At 49.8% G+C, this 26,413-nt stretch overlaps 1 protein-coding gene across 2 annotated transcripts in view; it reads left to right on the top strand.

Moving 5' to 3' along the window:
* Window positions 1–26,413, top strand: part of P3H2 (prolyl 3-hydroxylase 2) — a 121,783-nt gene that overhangs the window by 76,060 nt on the left and 19,310 nt on the right. For both annotated transcript variants that reach the window (XM_083504134.1, XM_083504135.1), the window contains exons 4-8: window positions 9,266–9,397; window positions 11,341–11,483; window positions 12,754–12,843; window positions 15,683–15,723; window positions 23,983–24,077. In XM_083504134.1, the coding sequence (XP_083360260.1) occupies window positions 9,266–9,397; window positions 11,341–11,483; window positions 12,754–12,843; window positions 15,683–15,723; window positions 23,983–24,077 (501 nt within the window). The remainder of the gene's footprint in view (window positions 1–9,265; window positions 9,398–11,340; window positions 11,484–12,753; window positions 12,844–15,682; window positions 15,724–23,982; window positions 24,078–26,413) is intronic.

The raw sequence follows: 26,413 nt of genomic DNA, 5'->3' as shown, positions 1-26,413 counted from the left end.
ATCCTCTGCATCTCCACTTGGGTTGGTTTTGCAGCTCAGCTGCAGATGCCCTCCTTGACCTCTCTGTGCCACCGCCTGTTCTTTTAAGATGTTGCGGGAGGAGGGGGGCTCAGAACTTGGACAAAGGGGGTTTGGCTGCCCTCTTCATTCTTGTTGTTGTTGTTTAGTTGTTTAGTCATGTCCACCTCTTCGTGGCCCCCTGGACCAGAGCACGCCAGGGCCTCCTGTCTTCTACTGCCTCCCGCAGTTTGGTCAAACTCATGCTGGGAGCTTCGAGAACACTGTCCAACCATCTCGTCCTCTGTCGCCCCCTTCTCCTTGTGCCCTCCATCTTTCCCAGCAGGAGGGTCTTTCCCAGGGAGTCTTCTCTTCTCATGAGGTGGCCAAAGTCTTGGAGCCTCAGCTTCAGGATCTGTCCTTCCAGTGATCACTCAGGGCTGACTTCCTCAAGAATGGATAGGTTGGATCTTCTTGCAGTCCATGGGACTCTCAAGAGTCTCCTCCAGCACCAGAATTCAAAAGCATCCATTCTTTGGCGATCAGCCTTGTTTATGGTCCAGCTCTCACTTCCATACATCATTACTGGGAAAACCAGAGCTTTAATTATACGGACCTTTGTTGGCAAGGTGATGTCTCTGCTTTTTAAGATGCTGTCTAGGTTTGTCATTGCTTTTCTCCATTCTTAGTCATAGGCTACAATAGAATAGTAGAACTGGAAGGGACCCCCCCCCAGGGTCATCTGGTTCTGCCCCTTGCAATGCCGGAACTGCAGCCAGAGAACCCCTGACAGACGGCCGTCCAACCTCTGCTTAAAAACCTCCAAGGAAGGAGAGTCCACCATGTTCCAAGGGAGTCCGCTCCACTGTCAGAAAGTTCTTACTGTCAGAAAGTTCTTCTGAATGTTTAATTGTAATCTCCTTTATTGTAACTTGAAGCCATGGGTTCGAGTCCTACCCTTCCAGAGCAGGAAAATACAAGCATGCTGCCTATTCCCTGTGACAGCCCTTGAGATATTTGATTTATATACTGCCCTTTCATCCAAAGATCATCATCAAAATCATAGAACTCCCTAGTCGAACTCCCTGCAATTCAGGAACATTTCCCTGTGGGGATTGAACCCACAATCTTGACATGATCAGCACCACAACTGAGATAACTTCCTTGCACTTAATACAGACAATAATAATAATAGACAGCATAATAAAGAAAATAATCTTCTACAGTTCCTGGGCTGGTGTGGATGGCGAATGTCTGAAGAATAGGAAATAAAATCTCGCCCGATGACATAAAAGCATTCTAGATCCTTCGTCACCCTGGAAACAGACAGTTTATGTGTTATTTCCCCCGCAATAGCCAAAGTCCATAAGTTCTTATACGACAAAGACAAATGGAGGTGGTTTTTAAAAAGGTTTTCCATTGCTGAGCTGTGGAAATCCTAGCATCAGCAGACATCCATGCCCAAAGTTCTTTACGGCGGCAAGCTTTCATGTTGTCAGTCCACATGTTCAGTAATGTCAGGATTTCACTCGTGGATGTCCAGTGGTCCTGAATTTTGGAACAGGAGGCAGGGACAGAAACCAGCCTGGATGGCTTTAAAATAGACAAAAGCATGGAAGAGGAGGGGGCTATCGATGGCTAGCCTTACTGGCTCTGCTCTGCCACCGCAGTTGGAGGGAGGGATACTTCTGAATGCCTGTTGCTGGAAACCTCAGAAAGAGAGAGTTGCTCTTGTGGGTCCTGTGGTGGCTACACAAGGAAGTGTCCTGAAGGTAGAAGATTTGCGTTCATTTGATTTGAGCCTATTTGCGTGGCAAGTCCTCCCCCCCCCCCAGTGGAAATAAAGACACATGACACAATTATTAAGGTTAATGGGCTAAATAAGGCCACAACTTTATTGGTTACAGGTTTTGAGCGGTATTGCCTTAGGCATTGGTCCTAACCGACTATATCCGACTTCGGTCCGTCCGCTTGAAGTCTGGGATGGGTTAACCACCAGTAGGGGGAGTCCTGCTGATGCACATCAACTAGGAACTCCCCCGGGGTCACCGTTAGCGGGTGTGGCCTAGGCCCTCACCTCCCCGGGCTTCGGACAGGGCCACGCCCCCCGGGATCCTTTATCCGACTACCCTTCAATATGTGGGGCAGGTGATGGCGCTTCCTCTCCTCTTCCATCTACAAAACAATACCAATGCCTAACCGCCAATACCAAGAAAATTGTGACGATTTGCTATGAGGTAGGCAAAAACCAAGTGGCTGGTGCCAATTTGCCAAGTGGAAAAATTCCTACCAGGCCCCTTAATGGCGACCAGCCAAGGTCCATAGCAAGGTCAAGGAACGAAAACCTTAATGGGGCAGGAGGGTGGGAAACACGAACAGCTGGTAGGCGGCAAAAGAGGGAGATCCCCAGCCGTGTCCTGCCTTTATAGGGCAGGCCATGCCCACAGAGCCAGCTGATTGGCTGGCCAGGGGCTGACGTGGCTGGGGATTCCCCCAATCCGCAGGCGGAAGTGGCTTACTCTTACCCTTTAAGAGATACTAACTGAAAACATGCAGAGAAGGAATTGTAGGGAGACTACAGTCTTTCCCTTTCCTTCTCTTGGAGACTTTTGGAGTTCCAGCTGTCCTGGCCCATAGCTGTCAAGTGTTCCTTATTTGAAGGGACAGTACCTTATCCCAGCGCCGTGTCCCTCTGCTGTCCCTTATTGATGGATGTCCCTTAAATGATGTCCCTTAAATTTCAAAGGAAGCAGCTCCTCTCCCTCCCTCTCTGCCGGCCAGGGAGGAGGGAGGCTCCAACTGTGTTGCTTGGCTGTGTTGCTCACCCAACAAGAAGTCTAAGAATGACTGGGGGGTGGAGCTTGCACGCCTTGTGTGCGGCTAGTTAATGAAAGCTTTTTGAATGCTGGACGCCATTTTGTTGCATGTGCTGCTGCAAACTTTGCAGTGCAAAGCCAGGCCGGGGAGCCATCCTAAGTTGAGGCTGCGTAGGCCTTGTGGTGCATGTGATTCAGATTCTATTCAGTTGAACCTCTGGTTACAAAGTTGGTTGGACAGTGTTCTCGGAGCATGAGTTTGACCAGACTGCAGGAGGACAGGAAGACTGGAGTGCCTGGAACAGGTGAGGCTGCAGGTCCCTTATTTTCAAGGCTGCTGGTCCCTTATTTTAAAGGCTGCTGGTCCCTTATTTTCAAATCTGTAAGTTGACAGCTATGTCCTGGCAGGAGCCAGCTTTCCCACCAGCCTTTTCCCATTCCTCATCCAGCGATGGCTGATCCATCAGGCTGCAGGGAGACTCCAGCTTCCAGCTCTTCCTCTCCTTGAACTGCAGCCTTTGTGAGAGCTCTAGAACTAAGAGCAAGAGCCCAGATTTGCTTCACACAGCTTGCTAAACCGAAAGGTTCATTGCTGCTGCTGCTGCTGTTAGCTGAATTCCCGCAAGGGTAGCGTGGAAGGGTGAAGGTAGAAGAGCTGTGGCTGTGCTCTCTTCCCTTGCTTCCTGCTTCCCCAGTTGAAGGGACAGGAAGGCTTACAGACAGAGCGTGGCAGCCTGCCCATCCTTGAGCCAAGGTCAGCAATCCCTGTTTGTGGCCTTCCCGATTCATGGACTTGCGACTCGATCTCCCTCGCTGCCTCCCTGTATCTGCCTAAACATTTAAGGCACAAACACAGGCTTGAAGCAAAAGCCAAACACATCTGCTTGGCTATTGCAGGACATTCCAGCCCCTTCCTTGCCATCAGCTCAAGCAGAAATTCAACCCACTCCCCTGTTTCTTCAAGGGGAGATTTGGAGAGCTGTCCGTGGGCGTGCAAAGCCTGATTTTCCACATGCTCCCCCAAACGTTGCAAAGTACAGAGGGATTAGTGCATTACTGAGAATCAGGAAAGAGAGAATCTGCCTCCACTCAGCTCCTTTATTGTCCCTCTGGATCACTCCCCCGCTCCTCATCCCACTCCCCCTAATTCCACTTTCACTAGATCATCGCCATGTTCCCTCCCCCCTCGCTGTGCATTGCAGGGACACCACAAAACATAATAAAACTGCATGTATAACCGTATCAAGTTTGCTAATGTGCACTAGTCTTGGTTGTGTGCTCAGGTAGAAATTGGCGATGACATGATGGCCGAGCTCAAAGCCTCCTGCTGGCCACGATCCATTGAGAAGGCAGGCAGGCAGGAGCAATGCGATTTGTGGGTGCCAGCTGCATAAAAAAGGTTTCCGGGGTGGGTGGAGGGAGACAAGGGCACAATCAGTCAGGAGAAGGCAACACAGCTCAGACAGGGTACGGTGAGGAGTCGCGAGGGTGGCATGGCTCTAGGGCAGTGAAAGATGGCAAGGGAAAGATGGAAAGGCTTAATCTCCCTGTTTCACTTTGCATTTTGCCCTTTCTTCTTGTTGCCTGCACATCACTCCCAACAGGTGGGGAGGGAAGAGGTTAGAGACAGAGGGTTGTGTGTCGTCTTGCAGTGATTTTCAAGCTCCTCTCTGCAAGGAGGATGATCTGTGGGGACCTGTTGGCTGAGGGGCAGCCTTTCAGTTCAGTAGAAAGGAATTCAGAGCAAGTGTTTCATATTCTGGAGTTGGAATCCTGCAGAAACTTGGGAGGAGGGGAAAGTGATTGATGTCACAGTGGCCCCAAAGTCTGGGCACTTGACAAAGTCTTCCTTTGCCCTTCTCCTACCTAAAACACAAGACCCTTAAGTGTTTGGGGGCATGATATTTCAGAGGGGACAAAGCTCAGACTACAAATGCATCCTCCCTGTGGCTGTTCAGAAAGTCCCTCCTACCTGAGTTGAGGAGGAGAGGGCAGACCAAGTACGGAAGTGACTCTCCATCCCAATTGATGCCTGTTTAAAGGTAAAGGAACCCCTGACCATTAGGTCCAGTCATGGATGACTCTGGGGTTGTGGCGCTCATCTCGCTTTATTGGCCAAGGGAGCCGGTGTACAGCTTCCGGGTCATGTGGCCAGCATGACTAAGCCACTTCTGGCGAACCAGAGCAGTGCATGGAAACGCCGTTTACCTTCCCACCAGAGTGGTACCTATTTATCTACTTGCACTTTGACGTGCTTTCGAACTGCTAGGTTGGCAGGAGCAGGGACCGAGCAACTGGAGCTCACCCCATCACGGGGATTCAAACTGCCAATCTTCTGATCGGCAAGTCCTAGGCTCTGTGGTTTAACCCGCAGCGCCACCCGCGTCCCATGCCTGTTTACTTGAGTGCAAATCAATGAGATTTGATGAGAGTGACTTAAGCCCCACACATTGCCTTCTGTTTATCTAGCTCCTTTTGAATTATGGCTCGTTGTTGACCTTCGGCTCGGGGGATTGCGACACTTCATCTGATTCCCATCACCAACGGTCTGCAGAAGGCGGGTGGCTCACAACCTCTTCTGTGTAACATTTTGCAGCTGGAAGAAAATGCCATTTTGACAAAAATCATTAGTTGCTTCCCCTGCCCACAGGAAGGGACTTAATTTAAGGAAACAAAACACTTATAGATCATCATGAGCATCATCATGCCTCCCTACCCATAAGGTCATAAGTTTATTGTTTTTCTAACCAAAGTCCACAAGAAATTTGTATTAGGCAATTTTGTTTTTGGCAAGTTTTGGGCGAAGACATACTGCTGTGTCAGCAGAACCAAAGTGACCTCCCTGTTGGAAATGTTTTGATGAGTATATGGCAAAATACTGCTCAAAAAAAGATACGCTAATATGCCTAGATTAAAATGCGAAGTACTGGATGGAAGAAAAATGAGTAAGGAAAGATAATAAGGATATATAGATGATTTGAGGAGACTGTAGAATGCAAAGATTATTGTAAATTGTATCATGTGGAGGAAATCGAGTGGGGTCCAGAGGAAAGCAGAGTAAGACGTTTGGAACCATCTTGGCTGCAGGAGTTACCCGAAGGAGATATACAAGACGCCACCCAACCACTTTAGGGACTACGCTCAGGATTCGTGTAGAGTTTACTCGTGAGACTTTTATTCTTCCAAGGATATCCCACAAGGCAGTGGAGGTTTCCTTCTCCTAGAAGGGCTACCATCCCAGACTGATGAGCCCCATCAGTCTGTCTATTAGGCAATAGTATTAATAAAATAATTCAGAACATACAGTGGTACCTCGGGTACCTGAAACTGTTCTTAACCTGAAGCACTACTTTAGCTAATGGGGCCTTCTGCTGCCACCGGGCTGCCGGAGCACGATTTCTGTTCTCATCCTGAAGCAAAGTTCTTAACCTGAGGCACTATTTCTGGGTTAGCAGAGTCTGTAACCGGAAGCGTATGTAACCCGAGGTATCACTGTACAGTCAAACCTTGGCTCCCGAACGCCTCTGTTTGGGAACCTTCTGACTCCCGAAAGCTGAAAATCCAGAAGTAAATGCTCTGGTTTTTGAAGGCTTTTTGGAAGTTTTTTGAACGTCCGACGTGGCTTTCGCTTGAGTGCACAAAACTCCTGCAACCAATCGGAAGCCACGCCTTGGTTTTCGAACATTTTGGAAGCCGAACGGGCTTCCGGAACAGATGACGTTCGACAACTGAGGTTTGACTGTATATCCATAATTGGGGGAAAAAACCCATAATATTAAAAAAATGCTTTGACAAGTTCCTGAGCATTAAAACGTGGTTTCCCTTCTGCATCTCTGGCAGTTCCAATTTCTGAAAATCCAATTTGCCAACATCCACGATGTAAGAGAGACACAAACAAGCTGAAATCCAGCTTGATTTCACATTAAACCTCCGAATCACCACAACAATTTATAGCGATTTTATCTAACTCGTTTTTCCTGATTTCTTTTGCAGAGAGTGCATAGAGGGGCCTCTCTCTGTGTTACGGAAATATCATTGTCCCTTAAAAGAAACCAGACCGTGCCTGTTTGCTTGTGCGAACAAAGGTTTCAGAAAGCGATCTCTTGGGTCTCTATTTAGGGAGCAGGCTAGCAGATGATGAGTGATGCCTTCCTGCTGAGGTTGACCACAAACACAAAGTCGGTCTGCATATGGGACCCCCCACCCCTTCCCAAGTTTTAACACTTATATTTAACCTTGTTTTCATTTCAACACAGTTACAGATAGGTAGCCGTGTTGGTCTGCCATAGTCAAAACAAATAAATTCCTTCCAGTAGCACCTTAAAGACCAACTAAGTTAGTTCTTGGTATGAGCTTTCGTGTGCAAGCACACTTCTTCAGATACACAGTGTGTATCTGAAGAAGTGTGCTTGCACACGAAAGCTCATACCAAGAACTAACTTAGTTGGTCTTTAAGGTGCTACTGGAAGGAATTTATTTGTTTTTTCATTTCATCAGTTGAATGAAATGCGAGTGGACATCCAAAATATGAGAAAATAAGCGGAGCCTGCAGGATCAGGCCAGTGGTCCCTCCTGTGCTCACGGGGGCCAGCCAGAAGCCACAAAGGCAAACCCACAAGCAGGACCTGAGTGCGAGAGCTACTCTCCCCTCCTGCAGTTTCAAGCAACAGGAATTCAGGAGCATTGCTGTTGTGCTGGGCCCGGGGGTAACCCGTGAAACGCAGTCCAGGACCAGTCCAGAAACAAAGGTTCCGCTAGGAGTCAGTCTGGCAGGGCCAAGGCAGGAAACCAGGCAAGGACAGGTACAGGATCTGGCATTCAGCAATGTTGCTCCCGCAACCTAGGGCGGGGTCCGACAGCCTTTTATCTCTGTCAGGGTATCGGCCAGTCCTGATCCCCCGGCGACTCACCTCCCTGTTTCACCCAAAGGTGAGCACTCCTCCTGCGAGTCCTCAGGTCTCTCCTTCTCTCAGACCTTGCTCTCTGCAGCTCAGGAGACGTCGGTGGGTTACTAGACCCAGGGGCCGCCTCAGCCTCCCCTGACCCAACCGGTAGTGGAGCAGCTGTAAGTGACGGCCTAGCTGGAGGCAACGAGGTCATCTCCTCATCTGGAGCCAGGGCAGGCTCAGGCCCCTGACTCAGCCCAGCTGGGGTTTGTTGTGCAGACTGGGGCTCTTCAGGATCAGGCCCCAGACTTGGTTCAGATGATGCCTGAGTGAGGCAAAGGATCCGGTGCGGACTGAGACTCCTCTGGTTCTGAGTCTGAGCCCAAGTCCCAGGCCATGACAACTGTCACTTACTGAGGAGGCTGAGCAGAGCCACCGTAACCTATACCAGGTTGGGAAGGCTGCACTAGAAACCTATAAAACCCCATATGACATAGAATCATAGAATTACAGAGCTGGAGGGGGCTCCCGAGGGTCATCTAGTCCAACCCTGGCAATGCAGAAATCTCAACTCGGTCATCCCTGAGGGATGGCCATTCAATCTTTGCTTAAAAACCTCCAATGAAGAAGAGAATCATAGGATGTGGAAGGTACACTGGGGGTCATCTAGAGATGTTGGACAGTGGACTGGACTCCCCAAGAAGGTGGTGTACTGTCTTTCATGGGCGGTTTGTAACGAGAGACTGGATGGCCATTGCTTAAGCATTCTTCAGCTGTGATTCCTGCATTAGGAGGGCTGGCCTAGATGACCATTAGGGTCCCCTCCAACTTTCTATGCCAGATTTTAGTGTACTTTCATGCACCCAAGCAGCTGAAATAAACTGAAAGGAAGCATTTAGCTATAGTCTGTACCATAATATATAGTCTGTCCCCTGTACTTTCTCCTAAATTCTTTTCCTTCAGTGTAGAAGGTTTTAGAATCATAGAATCATAGAATCATAGAGTTGGAAGAGACCACAAGGGCCATCGAGTCCAACCCCCTGCCAAGCAGGAAACACCATCAGAGCACTCCTGACATATGGTTGTCAAGCCTCTGCTTAAAGACCTCCAAAGTAGGAGACTCCACCACACTCCTTGGCAGGAAATTGAAGTTGAGTAACAAACCAATGCTTATTAAACAACAGTGTTGCTTTTCTTGTGTTGCTGCTTATTCCTCATTAAATCGCAGGAAGCTGAGGTTTTTGTTAGGTTGTGGGTGAGCATACCAGACAACACAGCGATTCTTCAATCAGCTCTTGTTTATTCACAGGCCAGAACAGAACTGAACTGAAGTGTTCAGCCAACCTGCTTATATAGAGCTCAACTACAAAGCAACAGTAACAACTTTCTGTAACTATCCAATCACTGAATGTCACTTTCAATTCCTTATTTGCATATGTGGACCTGAGTGAAAACTAAACTATCTACAGTATCCCCCTGCTGGCCCAGGGTGAGAACTTCAGTACATAACAGGTTTTTTGCTTCCTTCCTCCTGTTTGAGATTTGTCCCTTGCTCTTTCTTCACAGATCACTACATGCAAGTCCTGGTGTGTCAACACGAGTGTGTGAGGGAGCTGGCGACGCGGCCCGGGAGACTCTCCCCCATCGACAACTTCCTTCCCCTCCATTACGACTTCTTGCAATTCGCCTATTACAGAGGTACAGCTTGGCTTTCTGGACTTCTTGCCTCAGTTCTGATGTTTCCCTGAGCGACGGGGTGACCACCAAAAAACCCAAAGCTATCATGGGTCCAGAGAGTTATCTTGCTTGTGTTAAGCAATACTCATGTGGCTGGCGCCAAATCAGAGTAGATCAGAACCAGAATTTCCCTTGTCCCCAATGAAGATTACTGAATATTTCTGATGATACCAATATAGCTATATTTTCAAAAGAATTAGCTTTATGTATGACCTTGGCATCTCGAATAGTAATTTCAACTCAATGAAAAACAGCCTCAAATCTTACAATGGGCACTTGAGTACCACTCACTCTGGAATAGAGCTATAATGAAGGAAATTAGGCATAAATTGATATTTCAACAAGAGCTAGAAGCTCCAGTCTCTTATCATATGATTTGGCATTCCTTCATTACATACTCAACTGACAGTGTTGGTGGTCTTTACTTGGACTTTGTTATCTCTAATCTACTCATTCTATGTGTCTGTTTTATAGTTTCCCTTTCATCTTTTGATTTTCATCTGTTGTTACGTATCACTGTTCTCTCTGTTTTATATGCATTATGAAAAAACTTTGCAAAAACAAAACAAAACCCATAGAAATTTCCAACAACTGGCCATTTTTTTTTCCACTTTTCACCCACATGGAAATTAGAAAGACCTCCACCTAAATTCTCATTCAAAAAACAACAAAATAGATGTACTTATTTGACAATGGATTTTGACAAGTTGTACACGAGAGGAGAGCTTTCACTTTAGAACAAACCATGGTTCCTTGTTACGTACAAACTTAGGGGAGAACCGTGTATGTTTTTCACTCTAGTTGGAAACGATTGTTTGATCCTTGCTTGCCTTAACTAATTTTATTTAGAACAAACAACGGTTCACGGAGTTTGTACCCAACACTAAACCGTGGCTTGTTCTAAAGTGAAACCAGAAGACTTTGAGGTCCTAGTCCAGCTCTCTAACCACTGTACCACTGCTGGAAATAGGATGGGGAGGAGCATGCCATCGCCTTAATTTGGCATATCGGCTTCTTGGACTCCTGAACTTCCAGCCTGTAGCTCAGACTTGCACAATTCATGAGAATGCGGCAGACCCGGTTGTCACAAATTCTGGCCTGCTAGGTGTTCCCTTCCATCACAACCATTTTTGCAGTTCCAGACATGCAGGAAAAATAAAAGAGAGTGGGGTTGATGGGTTTTCTGTTTTTGCTTAAATCCCTTAAATCTTCTGCGGTTGCAGCAGCAAATTTCCCTGTCCAAAGCTCTCCTCAGAGGAGGAGGCAGCAAAGTTCAAGTGAAATTTCTGGCCAGTCTATTTTTTTTTAAAATATTTATTGAGATTTTACACTAAACATAGGTTTTAAAAATTAAAAATAATTAAACCAACAATTACACATACAAAATACAAAAAAAACAGGTAATTGAAAAAATAAAAAGGAAAGAAGAAAAAATATTTTAGAAAAAATAATAATCCATTTTTCAATATCTTTAAGTTCATTTGCTTATTTCCTTGACCTCCTCACACCTCCCCTTTTCGTATTCCCGTTTACAAAGTCCTTTCAGCAAATCCTTACCCTCTTTCATTTATCTTTACTCTGTATACTTAACCTATTATAACTATATATTTTCATCCATATAACTATCTATATTTACATATTCTTATTAGCCTTAATACCAAAACCACTTATTTTCAGTCCAACATCATTTTAACATTCATTAATTTTACAGTATTTCTGCAAGTAGTCTTTAAATTTCTTCTAGTCTTCTTCCACCGTTTCTTCTCCCTGGTCTCGGATTCTGCCAGTCATTTCTGCCAATTCCATATAGTCCATCATCTTCATCTGCCATTCTTCCAGAGTGGGTAAATCTTGTGTCTTCGAAATTTCTGGCCAGTCTAAAGGGTTCTCCTTCACTCTTTCAGTGGGCGATTACGTCAAAGCTCTGGAGTGCACCAGGTCTTACCTACTGTTCCATCCGGACGATGAAGACGTCTTGGACAACGAAAGCTACTATGAAGTCAACTTGGAAGGGTTTGTGGACTTGGCGAGCATCAAGCCTAGAGAGGTAAGAAGCCGATATGTAGAATCGGCCGCTGGCTGTCAGAAAACTCCTTTGCAGGTATACAAACCAAGCCAACACCGATGCTTCTTCAGCGCATCAGCTCTCCTTATATAAATGGCTATGCATATTTTTTCTAACCCTACTGCCTCAATTCCACTGTTTCCCATGTCTTGAACTGTATATTGCAAACTCCTTGGGGGCAAGGACCTGTTCTCAGAGGTGGAGCTAGCTGCTCCATCACTCGGAGTGGCACACATTCTGTGCATGTGCTGTGCACATGATGAGCATCCCAGGGGGCGAGAGACCCATGGGGGGTGGAGCGAGCCGCCCATGGTGAGCTGCTTCCTGGGCTGCGGCGGTGGGGGAGCCACACCACTTTGCCAGCAGCCTTCCTCCCTTCCCTCTTCCTTTTGACAGCTCGGGGGAGTTCCCCCCCCAGAAAGCAGCCTGGGAGTGGGGAGCAATGGTGTGCTGCCCCCCCGCAACTCCCAAGCCTCCCCAGAGCTGTCAAAATGAAGGGGGAAGGGGGGAAGGCCGCCGGCCAGGCAGCACAGCTCTGCCCCCTCCCCTGACGGCTCAGGGTAGGCTTGGGAGTAGTGGGCGGGCAGCACGCTGAATGTCACCCCCCTCAGTGAGGGCACCTGTGGCAGCCCGCCCCCACTGCCTACCCCCTTCCTATGCCCCTGCCTGTTCTTTTGTACTCTGTAAAGGTTATTGAGTCATTTTGAAGGGCAATCTGTTTCTTCAGAGGCTTGAAACCCCCCCCCCCCATGCCTACTGATCTGAAAAAGCCCAGTGGGAGCAGTTGCCCTCAACTCATCTTCCCCTGGGCTTGGTGAAGATTTGACGTTTTCATCCCCAAAAAAGTTTTTGATTTGAGTTTCTACTGAAATGAGGCTGCATCTTAATGCTGTATTTTAATCCTGTTTTTAAGTTGTATTTTAATCAATTGTTTTTATACAATTAGCCACCCTGAGCCCGGTGTTGGCTGGGGAGGGTGGGGTTTAAATTATTATTATTATTATTATTATTATTATTATTATTATTATTATTATTATTAATTAAATAATGGGAAGAGAGGCTGGCTACTGAGTCCCTGAGATCAGCGCAGTTGCTGAATTTGTTTTCAAAGGAAGTTCTTCCTTTCACCTTGGCAGCAAAAAAAAGAGCTTCTTCGTGGATTTATTTGAAAACAATGCTCTTACTAATTGTTAGCTATGAGAGCTCTTTCCGCAACCAGCCTGGTTTTAAGTCCTTCTCCTGGTTATTTCAGGAAGCTGTGACATTCTTGAGGCGACATAAGCTGGAATCGTACCTGCTGCAGACAGGAGCAGCTGGCCTGGGTTTCTTGTACACGGAGCCGGTAAGTGCAAGCGAATGTGAGGCATGAACTTTCAGACACAAGAGGTTAAGATTTGGATTTGTACCTGAAATGCCTTGATCAAGTCCCTTTGTGTGCCCTGCCGGGTTCTGCAGGAGATAAATCTTGACTTGCAGAGGCATTTTGCACACTGAAAGGAATGTTTGCCAGGTCACCTATGCAAAGAACATTGCTGGATCAGTCCCAGGGCCCTTCAGGTAAAGTATTTGCTTTCAGAGAATGCCCAGCCAAACGCCTCCCCAAACTCATGAGCTTGGCATTCCGGAAACAGCCACTCCCTTCTGAAATTCCCCCACCATCTCACACTCAGAGTTTATATTGCCTCTGAACACGTAGGTTTCATTTAACAGGAAGAGCTGGCGGTTCACTGGGGCTCCAGGAATCTGCATAATCCCTCTTTAGAAACCTGTTTACTATGGGTGCTTTCAAACTGGACCGATTTACCACCACTGGAGTAATGCTTTCCTGAGAAGCAGAATTTAGAGTCCACCCAGGACTTAACACAGTGCTATAATAATAATAATAATAATAATAATAATAATAATAATAATAATAATAATAATAATAAATTATTTATACCCCGCCCATCTGGCTGCGCTTCCCCAGCCACTCTGGGCGGCTTCCAAAAGAATATTAAAATACTATAATACATCAAGCATCAAACATTAAAAGCTTCCCGAAACAGGGCTGCCTTCAGATGTCTTCTAAAAGCCTGGTAGTTGTTGTTCTCTTTGACATCTGGTGGGAGGGCGTTCCACAGGGAAGGCGCCACTACCGAGAAGGCCCTCTGCCTGGTTCCCTGTAACTTGGTTTCTCGCAATGAGGGAACTGCCAGAAGGCCCTCGGAGCTGGACCTCAGTGTCCGGGTAGAACAATGGGGGTGGAGACGCTCCTTCAGATATACTGGACCAAGGCCGTTTAGGGCTTTAAAGGTCAGCACCAACACTTTGAATTGTGCTCGGAATTGTACTGGGAGCCAATGTAGGTCTTTCAAGACCGGTGTTATGTGGTCTTGGCGGCTGCCCCCAGTCACCAGTCTAGCTGCCGCGTTCTGGATTAGTTGTAGTTTCCGGGTCACCTTCAAAGGTAGCCCCACGTAGAGCGCATTGCAGTATTCCAAGCGGGAGATAACCAGAGCATGCACCACTCTGGTTATCTAGCAGCGACCTTCCAAGGCCCTTCTGTAAGTTTAACTCACAAGTTTCAGCCAGAAAAGGGTCCCCTACAACTCTGATTATATGCTTCCCTTTTCCTGGAGTCTGCCCATATTGCGTCTTCCTGGCACCAACACACACACACACACACAAATATATTTGTTTATAACCATTCCTTTTCCCTAATGGGGGACTCAAGGCATTCCCTAATGGGGGACACATAAAACCACTAAAAAAAAACCTACACCTACGCCTAGAAACAGACCTGTAGCCAGGACAGCTGTTCTCTCAAGGGCTCAGAAGCCACTTGAAGTTTCTATGCTCTTTTCAAAGGCAGCCCCACGTAGAGTGCATTGCAGTAGTCCAGACAGGATGTGCCTTACTAAGACATTACTGAGGCATAGCTTCTTAATTACTCCTAAATTACTCAGTTCCTATTTCCCGAGAGTGCTGCTTTCTGGGATGGGGGTGCAGTCTCATTTGTTAATTTTGTTATTTCAAACAAAATGTACTATCGGGGACAGTAATAAAACAGGAGCTAAGGAGTACTTAATATTTATCAGTAATGCCAGGCATAAGCTGCAAGGAGGAAGTTTCTAAATTATTATTATTATTATTATTATTATTATTATTATTATTATTACTATATTTATATTTATATTTATATTTATATTTATATTTATATTTATATTTATATTTATATTTATACCCCACCCATCTGGCTGGGTTTCCTCAGCCACTCTGGGCAGCGTATAGCGCATAAAAAATTGTAAAACATTAGACATAAGGAATTTCCCGACACAGGGTTTCCCTCATCTCAATAAAGGCACAGTAACACTTTAAGGACTCAATAGCATGTCAGCTGGTGATGGAGAGCAGGCTTGCACTGCAGTTGTAGCTTTCGGAAAAATAAAAATAAAAAACCAAATGACAAAAATCTGGCCAGGAAAATATTGGAGGGCAACACAGAATATGCTGGAAGACGTCAGTTTGACAACAGCATCACCTCGGTTCTGGCTAAACAGGTAAATGAAGAAAGGGGATTTCAGGCTAACCTGCTAGTCTGTGAGCTGTCTGGCAATATGTTCAGAATGGATATAAATTAAGGTAACCAGATTTTTTCCCAATGAGTTGGGACGTTTTTCAACTTCAGTAGGAATGATAGGAGGGACGCGGGTGGCGCTGTGGGTTCAACCACAGAGCCTAGGGCTTATCAATCAGAAGGTCAGCGGTTCGAATCCCCACGATGGGGTGAGCTCCCGTTGCTCGGTCCCTGCTCCTGCCAACCTAGCAGTTCGAAAGCACACCAGTGCAAGTAGATAAATAGGCACTGCTCCGGCAGGAAGGTAAAAGCCGTTTCTGTGCACTGCTCTGGTTGGCCAAAAGCGGCTTAGTCATGCTGGCACATAACCCGGAAGCTGTACGCCGGCTCCCTCAGCCAATAAAGCGAGATGAGCGCCTCAACCCCAGAGTCGGCCACGACTGGACCTAATGGTCAGGGGTCCCTTTACCTTTAGGAATGATAGGATTTTGTCAGGGGACTGATCTGTAAATCTGGGAACTTGTCCCTGGGAAATGGGGACGTCTGGTATCCTTAATATAAACCAGCTTGTCAAATGAGAGAATTCCCCCCCCCCTTAATATAACAAACCTTCATCTCGTTTCAGACGTACTGGAGCATCTCTGGGTCTCGGCAAGATGAGCACAGGTAGGCGGCCACATTCGAGACACGGATCCATGGGGAATATTCCGTACAAGTGGGCCACCTTTTTTTATTCAAGCCACAGACACACACACAGGGGACCTGGAGAATATCTTGCCAGTCTTCAGGGAGCAGGAAATCTTAAATCCCCTTTTCACACGGAAGTTGTCATCCCTTGCGTTGCAGGGCGTTGAAGGAAGTGGCCCTCAGCATCCCTTCCAACTCTACAATTCTCTGATTCAATGAAATAAAAATGTAGCCATAATAATAATAATAATAATAATAATAATAATAATAATAATAAATTTTATTTATATCCCGCCCTCCCCAGCCGAAGCCGGGCTCAGGGCAGCTAACAGCAATAAAACAGTACAAAAGTACAGCATAAACAACACTCTAAAATCATTCATTATTGTCAGGGGTTTAGGAGCAGAGGCACGGGCAAGGGAGGAAACAGAGAGCGAAGGGGAGGAGGCAGAAGAAAAGATGAGTGATGACGACGACTCGAGATCTCCTAGTCTTTCCAGTGAATCAGAGGATTCACAGAAAGGAGCACCAGTGGCCAGGGCAAGGGGGGAGTCTAGGGGGGCACCCCAGGAAGATAGAGCCAGAGGGGACTCAGGGGGGAGCAGCTGGAAATCGGGACCAGCGTCACCGCCAGGAAGCAGGGAAGAGGAAGGGAGCCAGGGGGGAAGCGCTGGCAGCTCACCACAGGAGGGAGGGCATGAGTCAGGAGTGGCCACACCTCCATCGGGGAGCGAAGAAACGGTTAAGAGGAAAGTGGAAGGTTGGGCGCGCGCGCCAAGTTCAAATGCAGAGGAAGGCGGCGCAGTAAGCAGCCCCGAAAGGGAACCAGGTCCTAAAGCCCGGCGCAAGGAGGCAGGAGGGTCCGGGTCAGCGTCAGAAGAATCCCGGAAGGAAGAAGCCCCGGGGGGTAGAGGGACCCAGAGGAGGACAGTCAGGCGGAAAAGGTGGAGCAAGGCTAGGATATTAAGTTGGTGCACACGGGGCGGAGACTCAGACGGAGCTTCGCCGATCTAGCTACTAGACGTAGAGTTGCGCGCAGCAGCGTGAGAATGGAAACTGTAATTCAATAAAGACTTTTACTTAATGATCGCTGGCTAGCGTGATCCTCTGTGAGCTAGGATCTTCAAGCAGCTCTGACAGTAAGCTCCGTCTCCCGATTGTGGGCATCTACAGCCTCGAGGTGGGGAGAGAAACAGGTGCCTACTAGCGAGCTCACGAACGGCAGACGATATGACGGCTGAGCAGCAGATAGAGGAACTCAGAAAAGCAGTGGCACAACTGAACGCCGAGGCTCTCGCATCCAGGAAGAGAGAGGAGGAGGCAGCTGCCGCCTGCAGGGATCTCCAGGTCAGGTTAGACGTGCTGACAAAGCAGACACCCCGGCAGGAGGGAATTGGGTTGGCGAGACGGACAGGCGGGCTGGTCTCTCACTTCGATGGGAACCTGCAACAGTATCCCAACTTTAGAGCCGACGTACTGTGCGCACTGCAACTGCTGCATAAAGACTTTAGAGATGAACAAGAGAGAGTGGGGTTCATCATGTCCCATTTGCATGGGGATGCGAAAGCATGGCTACGCAATTTATGGAGAGATAAGGATCCGGCGCTCCAGAATGCAGATGCCTTTATTAAAGCAATGGATGGGTGTTTTTTATCAAGTATTGACGTGGATCTTGCACGGAAGGAGGTGCATGGGCTGAGACAAGGGAGGGCCAGCGTCAGGCAGTATCATGCCCGCTTTTTCGCCTTGGTCAGTGCCCTGGAATGGGACAGAGATTCGGCTCCTGTAAGAGACCTCTTTTGGGAGGGGCTGCACAACTCGATTAAAGATGAGATCGCGAGGGGGGAGAGACCCCGAACCACCCAGGAGGTCGTTCAGAGGGCACTGGCAGTGGGGGTGAGGCTGGAAGGACGTCCGTGGAGCAGGGACGAAGGGCGTGGAGAGCGCGAACCAGCCAGGGGCCCCTCCTTCCTTCCCAGAGAAGCAGCGCGGGCGCAATCCACGCCTCCGCCAGGAGGAGGAGCCGAACCTATGGAGGTTGGAGGTGCAAGGGCTCAGTCAGCAACCAGAGCCCTAGCACCGGCAGCAGTGAAAGCGAAGCCTCCTAGAGGGAACAGGAAGTGTTACGTCTGTGAGGAGCCAGGGCATATGGCAAAAGAGTGTCCCCAGAGGCTCCACAAGCTTACTGCAGCCTCGGCAATGGTGACTGCAGCACCGCAGCAAGGGGGACCACAGCAGGGAAACGACGCAGTCTGGCTGGAGGAAGAGGCCCTGGGGCCCAGCCAGACGTGTTAGTGACGCAGTCCCCAGAGGTTTTACAGCCCGTGAACCCCCTCCCGCCCAAACCAGTGGTGAGGCTCACCGCATCTCTCCAGCTGCCCAATGGGATCACCACTGACGTGCCCATCACAGTTGACTCGGGCAGCAACGCGGACTTTATAGGGCAGGACTTTGTCGACAAGCACGCTATACAGTTGCTGCCGGCCACACTGCCCCTGCAGGTTGTCACGGTGGATGGCAGGGAGTTGCTAGGGGGGCAAGTGGTGAAGCAGACGCCGCCCATGGCGATGCGACTTGGAAATCACAAAGAAATCATCAGCTTCAATGTCACTCAACTATCGGATACGCCCATTGTATTGGGAATGAGTTGGCTGGACAAGCACAGCCCAACGCTGGCTTGGTACCAGAGGCAGCTGATCTTCGGCTCTTCCTTTTGTGCTGAACACTGCATCGTGCCCCGGCAGGAAGGAGAGGAAGAGGAGTCACAGCTGCTGCTAGGCACGCTGCAAGCGATTCCCCACAAGTACGCAGAATTTTTGGAAGTTTTCTGCGAGAAGGAGGCGGACAGGCTGCCCCCTCACAGACCATATGACTGCAAGATTGACCTGCTGCCGGGGGTGGCGCTGCCTAAGGGGAAACTGTATTCCATGTCAGAGGACGAGCTGCAGGAACTCAAACAGTTCATAGATCATAATTTGGAGCGCGGTTTCATCCGAGAGTCCAAGGCAGCGGGGGGCAGTCCAGTATTCTTTGTTAAAAAGCGAGACACGCCCCAAAAAAGATTGGTCGTGGACTATCGCATTTTAAACAATGGGACCAAGCCGTCGGACTTCCCCATGCCCCGAATCGACGACCTCCTGGCGAAGGTGCGGAAGGGAAAAGTGTTCACCAAGTTAGACCTGCGAGGGGCGTACAACCTCATTCGTATGCGGGAGGGAGATGAGTGGAAGACGGCCATGTTCACACCACTGGGTACCTACGAATACAGAGTTATGCCCTTTGGATTGCAAAATGGCTCCCACGTTTTTCAAGCTTTCATGCATCACGTGTTGGCGGGACTTCTCTACAAGACGTGCGTCTGTTTCTTAGATGACATCCTGATCTTTTCGGAATCGCAGCAGGAGCATGACAGACACGTCAAGGAAGTGCTGACCAGACTAAAGCAACATAGGCTCTACGCCAAGCTGGAGAAGTGCCAATTTGACGTGACGGAGGTGGATTTTCTGGGCTACAAGCTGTCTGACAAGGGGCTCGCCATGGACAGCGCCAAGGTTCGCGCGGTATTGGATTGGAAGAGTCCACGCAACCGGAAGGAGGTCCAGAGGTTTGTCGGCTTTGCGAACTTCTATCGCAAGTTTATCAAGGGCTTCGCGATGCAGACAGCGGCCATCACAGACACGCTTAGCTCCAAGAAAAAGAAGTTCGTTTGGACAGAGGAGGCGGAGCAGTCCTTTCAGGCACTCAAGCGTCTCTTCGCGTCGGAAGAGCAGCTGCTTCACGTCAACCCCAGCAGGCCGATGAGGGTGGAGACAGACGCCTCGGACAGAGCCGTGGGGGCGGTCCTGCTGCAAAAGGACCAGCAGGGGGTGTGGCGACCGGCAGCGTTTTACTCCAGGAAGCTCAGCAAGTCCGAGCAGAACTACACCATCTGGGACAGGGAGTTGCTGGCCATTCATGCAGCGTTCAAAGCGTGGAGGCACTTCCTGATCGGCGCCAAGCACACGGTGCAGGTTTGCACGGACCACAAGAATCTGGAGCACTGGCGCACGGCACAGTTCCTAAACCAGAGGCAGATACGTTGGGCTGAGTTTTTTGCGAACTTCGACTTCCGCATAGAGTATGTCCCGGGGGACACTAACATCATGGCGGACGCCCTCTCCCGTAAGCCACAGTATCTGGAGGACGCAACGCCAGCGGCCGCCATGCACATCTTCGCACCAACAGTATGGGCGTGCGCCGCGGCCACCGTGGACCTGGAGGCGGTGCGACGAGCGTTGCAGGATGACTCCTTCGCGCAAGCAAAGATGGCAGAGGTGCAAAGGGGCACGGCTGCGGCCGACGGTTTCCAGCTACGAGATGGATTGCTCATCCGTAAAGGGGCCATCTACGTGCCGGGAGACGACCTTCGCGCCAAGGTGCTGCAGCAGCTGCACGACGCGCCCACGGCCGGGCACTTTGGCAAGGAGAAGACGGTGGAATTAGTAGCCAGGGATTTCTGGTGGCCTGGAATGAGAGGGGAGGTCGCAGACTACGTGGCGAGGTGTGACACCTGCCAGAGGGCCAAACCAGTGCACAAACCGCCGGCCGGACTGTTGGAACCGCTGCAAACTCCGGTCGAACCTTGGGAAAGGGTGGCCCTGGACTTTGTCACGGATCTGCCCAGCTCGAGGGGCAAGACGGCAGTGCTGGTGGTGGTGGACCTGTTTTCCAAGATGGCGCATTTCATTCCGTGTGCTAAGGGGGCCACGGCGGAGCAAACCGCCAAACTGTTCATAGACCACGTGTTCAAGGTTCACGGTCTGCCACGGTCTATTCTGTCCGACCGGGGGCGGCAGTTCATCTCGAATTTCTGGCAGAAGCTGATGGGCTTCCTGAACGTCAAGATCAACCTGGCGTCGGCGAGACACCCGCAGACCAACGGGCAAGCGGAGCGGGTCAATGCCATCATGCAGCAGTACCTGAGATGTTATGCAAATCAACAGCCTGCGACGTGGGTGGATTACCTGCCGCTTGCCGAGTTCGCCTACAACAACACGAAGCACGTGTCCACGGGGGTCACGCCGTTCTTCGCCAACAACGGGAGGCACCCCAGAACCTTCCCGGGACTGGAAAGAATGGGGGAGGGGGAGCCGCAGACAGCAGATGCGTTCGCGTCGGAGCTGCAGGAAGTCCACGATCAGCTGAGGCGCCACCTGGAGCTGGCCAAGCACGCATACAAGGTACAAGCAGACAAGCACAGAAGGGTTGGAGAAGAGCTCCACGTGGAAGACTGGGTTTGGTTAGCAGCCCACGCAGTGCCGGCCAGGTCGTTGGCCAAGAAGAAACTAGGGCATAAACAACTGGGGCCCTACCAAGTCGAAGAGCAGGTCAACCCGGTAGCTTTCAGACTGGCACTTCCGGAGGGTTCCAGAATGCATCCGGTATTCCACAGATCGGTGCTCACTCCCTACAAGGCACCGCACAGGTTCCAGGAACCCGGAACGGCGCCGAGTCCGGTCAGAGACAGAACAGGGCACGCGGGAGTGGCACAGAAGGAGCGCATCAACGAAGTCACGGAGATTTTGGACTCCAGATGGGGGGAAGAGGGGGTAGAATACTTTCTCGCCAAGGAGGGCACCCCGGCCAGTGCGAACAGCTGGGTGCCGGGATACGCCTTGGACGAACCTCTGCTCAAAGACGAGTTTCATGCCCTCTTCCCACATAGACCTATGCCAGCAGACTTTTTCGACGACTGGCTTTTCACGCCCACGCTTTCGGCCAGCACGTTCCGGGGGTTCGACTCGGACGAGGAACCGACACGAGACGTCCGTTCCCCGGAGGGGTCACCCTCGGGATCTGCCTCAGAACCCTCGTATTGGTGGGACGATAGGCCAGAGGAGCAGTTCCGCAGAAAGTGGCTGGAATGCTCAGGACGAGCAACGCCGCCAGGAGGAAGTGAGGGAGAGACGGACATGGACATTTTCGGGGACGACCCTGGTTTCGAGCACGGCGGCACAGAGATGGAAGCGGAGGTGACCGTCGTCGACGAGAGCAGGGAGGAAGACCCGGGAGAGTTCAGATGGAGGCCCGCCACGGGAAGCGACCGATATCCGACGTTCATCCCTTTGCAACAGCAGCCCCCAGCTCCAGCACCGGAAGGAGGGGAGGGGGGAATGGGGGGCTTCGAGGGGGGGATGGATGTCAGGGGTTTAGGAGCAGAGGCACGGGCAAGGGAGGAAACAGAGAGCGAAGGGGAGGAGGCAGAAGAAAAGATGAGTGATGACGACGACCCGAGATCTCCTAGTCTTTCCAGTGAATCAGAGGATTCACAGAAAGGAGCACCAGTGGCCAGGGCAAGGGGGGAGTCTAGGGGGGCACCCCAGGAAGATAGAGCCAGAGGGGACTCAGGGGGGAGCAGCTGGAAATCGGGACCAGCGTCACCGCCAGGAAGCAGGGAAGAGGAAGGGAGCCAGGGGGGAAGCGCTGGCAGCTCACCACAGGAGGGAGGGCATGAGTCAGGAGTGGCCACACCTCCATCGGGGAGCGAAGAAACGGTTAAGAGGAAAGTGGAAGGTTGGGCGCGCGCGCCAAGTTCAAATGCAGAGGAAGGCGGCGCAGTAAGCAGCCCCGAAAGGGAACCAGGTCCTAAAGCCCGGCGCAAGGAGGCAGGAGGGTCCGGGTCAGCGTCAGAAGAATCCCGGAAGGAAGAAGCCCCGGGGGGTAGAGGGACCCAGAGGAGGACAGTCAGGCGGAAAAGGTGGAGCAAGGCTAGGATATTAAGTTGGTGCACACGGGGCGGAGACTCAGACGGAGCTTCGCCGATCTAGCTACTAGACGTAGAGTTGCGCGCAGCAGCGTGAGAATGGAAACTGTAATTCAATAAAGACTTTTACTTAATGATCGCTGGCTAGCGTGATCCTCTGTGAGCTAGGATCTTCAAGCAGCTCTGACAATTATAAAATTAATTAATTCAAGCCACTGGCAACCATTGGGCCATGGGAAGAAGTGAAGAGTTCTGTGGTGAAGAACTGCCTTTTTGAAGAGTTAAGAAAGGAGGGAGGCTGTCCCGGGGTTTGGGATTCCCTTTGCCTCGGAGATGGTTGCGTATTTCAAGGCCTGGGAGAAGAGGGCAAATGGTGATTCCCTTCAGGGGATGACTGTGTGTGGCTGCCAGTTTTGTGGCATGACATTTATAAATATAGGCCAGAGGTTTTAGGGTGCTACGAGCACAGCAGCAGACAGGACAGTTCTTCCAGAATAATGAACTGTTTCAATCATAAATCTTCATCAGCAAATTAATAGACCCCAAAGGTACATCAAATGGCCATGGATCAGCTATCACTAAAAGTGTAGTAAGCTGATCAGTGTACAGTGGTACCTCTGGTTGCAAACGGGATCTTTTCCGGAGGCTCGTTCACAACATGAAAAGAGTGCAACCCGCAGTGGCGCGTCTGTGCATGTGCGGGTTGTGATTTGCCGCTTCTGTGCATGCACGTGACGTCATTTTGCACTTCTGCACATGCGTGAGCGGTACTTCCGGGTCACCGCAGGACGTAACCTGAAAGAACGTAACATGAAGCAGACGTAACATGAGGTATGACTGTAGTAAGGTGTGCTCGGAGCACCCTATTGCGACATTCAGAGTGTTCTGTTTTGCAACACGGGGTTTTCTTTGGTCTGTATTTATAGTTAGCATGACCTTAATTGGAAGAGATAAGAGAATCAATTCAAACCAGCTTCCCAGAAGGTATAACCCAAACAACCATGACTCTTCTGCCTGCTTCTCTCACACAGAGAAGCTCCTAGTAGCTTCTAGAATCCTCTTGTATTAAGTAGAATAGAAAAGATCTCTACACGTCAGATCAATACTTTCTGCACTAAGAAATGCAAACTGACCGGTTCACTCATGGGCTAGGCTCAGGCAGGCAGCTCAGGTGGCAAAACACCAAGGGGGGGGGGGAGGACAGCTGCAGGCACCCTTCCTCACCTCCACTGCTGGTGCGGAAGCAGCAGTGTCTGCTTCCAGTAGGATCTTGCAAAATCTTGTAGGCTCCATGAGATCTTGCTGGAACCTGCCATTATCAATGCTATGGGGAGGGGAGCCTTTAGGAGGGGGCTGCTGTGCTGGGGGGCAGCTCCTTCTCATTTCACCACCAGGATGTGCCCCCCCTGCATGTCAGTGTTCAACGAATGCGTCACGGGGAATTGTCTCCCGCCGTTACTGCGCACCCATAATCCTTTGTGACTTCTGCTCCGCAGGATTCCTTCAGGGGTCCTGAGCGACAACGCAGACGGTTCTGGGAAGGCAGTAGGAAAGAAGACTGCGCCCAAACTGGACCGTGAGCTCAGGGAAGGTAAGATTCGGTCCACCGGCAGCTGCCAACCGCAGGAGAAACTTTGGCTAGAGCAAAGCAGCCGCAATCGGCTCCCTAAGAACTCACACCACTCCTGCTATGCCATGGTTTCCTTTATTGTTTCATAAAATTTATATGCCGCTCGACTGTTGAAGAGCCTCAAAGCAGGTTAGGAAAGAAACGAAGCTGCAAAATTGTTGGTAAAAAAGGTTAAAATGCTCCAAAAGACTTAAAACCTGCAACAGACTAAAATCACACCAGCTTTCCAGATATCTGGGTCAGCTTGTCCAAAACCAAAATGTTCTCACAGGCTCTGAAAAGTGCACCTGCCTGACATCAATAGGCAGAGAGTTCCAAAGGTTCTATCACCATAGGAGCCAACTCCTAGGGGCAGAGGGGTCTAAAATATTTGAGGGGGCTGTCCCCCCCCAAGTTAATGGGTGTTGTTGTCAAATAGGATGTGTGTACTGTGTCATGTGATCAGTTGTGTGGGGTGGGGCTTACCTACCCCCTTCCCACTATTTTATTCAAGTTAGCACACTGTCCGCCACCTTAAAAGATCGGTTTCTTACAGGTTTGGATTAGTGTAATGTAGTGTTGGACATGGGTGGCGCTGTGGGTTAAACCACAGAGCCTAGGACTTGCCGATCAGAAGGTCGGCGGTTCGAATCTCCGCAACGGGGTGAGCTCCCGTTGCTCAGTCCCTGCTCCTGCCAACCTAGAAGTTCAAAAGCACGTCAATGTGCAAGTAGATAAATAGGTACCGCTCCGGCGGAAGGTAAACGGCATTTCCGTTCACTGCTCTGATTTGTAAGAAACGGCTTACTCCTGCTGGCCACATGACCCGGAAGCTGTACGCCGGCTCCCTCGGCCAGTAAAGCGAGATGAGCGTTGCAACCCCAGAGTCGGTCACGGCTGGACCTAATGGTCAAGAGTCCCTTTACCTTTACCTTTAATGTAGTGTAATATATTATTATTATTATTATTATATTATATAGTGTAATGTGTGAATAAGACTTCTGAATGTTTGTGATCTCCCTTTATTGTGGTGCCTGGATAGAGCCCGTCTGCTACTTTGTAATGTAGATGAAGTCCAGAGGAGCTGGAAGCCCAAAGATTGCTCTTATCTTGCCATCTTCTGGTGCAATTCTGCTGTGACAGCAAAGCCAGTTTTGATAGAAAAGTTCCGCAGCGTCATCCTCTTTATTCCTCCCCCTGCTTCCTGTATCCCCCCCCCCTGTAATTTTGCAAGCCTAGACAAATTGAGCATGATTTAGGGCTGTCCCACCTTCCTCCCATCTGGTTCGCTTTTTCGTTCCGGCATGCAAGGAGGCCAATCGTCTCCAAATGCCTGGCTTTCGTCTTCTCCTCTCGCAGATTTATTTTACTGTTTTATTTGGTTGCTATCAAACCGTCTGGTGGGGCGAGGCAACCGCTCCCCTTTGTGCGCCTGAGAAAAGGGCAAAGGCCTCTTTCTCTCTGACAATTGTGCATTTCCCTCCCGCAGAGTTTCCCGTGGCGCGTGGCTGATTTGCTAGATTGCACTCAGAGACCCCACCCAAGCTACAGAAAACACCCAATAACCAGCCATGGATTCCGCATGCGGTCAGAAAAACACAGGGCTGGTTCCTTTCCAGACACAGACCTGTTATTATGGACAATGATTGGAGGTTAAGCAGCTGTGCTGAAGCCCATCTTGGCTCATGGCTGACCTCCCTTCTGAGTTCTTTCTACTACTAGCAGAGCTGCCTGCTTTCCTTTTAGTGGCTTTGAGCGTAATGGAATGCCTTCCCTTTATATTGAAACGCTGCGCTGTATGGATGAGGCTGTTTTGCTCAGCTTCAATCAATTTTCAGGAGCCCTGAAAGCCCTGAAAGCCGTGGGAAGACCGGCCAAGTGGAGCTGACCTGCTTAAGAACATAAGAAGAACCATAGAATCATGGAATCATGTTGTTGTTTAGTCATTTAGTCGTGTCCGACTCTTCGTGACCCCCTGGACCAGAGCACGCCAGGCACTCCTGTCTTCCACTGCCTCCCGCAGTTTGGTCAAACTCATGCTGGTAGCTTCGAGAACACTGTCCCACCATCTCATCCTCTGCCGTCCCCTTCTCCTTGTGCCCTCCATCTTTCCCAACATCAGGGTCTTTTCCAGGGAGTCTTCTCTTCTCATGAGGTGGCTAAAGTATTGGAGCCTCAGCTTCAGGATCTGTCCTTCCAGTGAGGGCTCAGGGCTGATTTCCTTCAGAATGGAGAGGTTGGATCTTCTTGCAGTCCATGGGACTCTCAAGAGTCTCCTCCAGCACCAGAACTCAAAAGCATCAATTCTTCAGCGATCA

Source organism: Podarcis liolepis (genome assembly GCF_965112155.1).
Source record: "Podarcis liolepis genome assembly, chromosome: 5".
Classification (NCBI taxonomy): domain Eukaryota; kingdom Metazoa; phylum Chordata; class Lepidosauria; order Squamata; family Lacertidae; genus Podarcis; species Podarcis liolepis.
The sequence above is the reverse complement of the archived record's forward strand: the minus strand, read 5'-3'. Positions and strand labels throughout refer to the sequence as shown.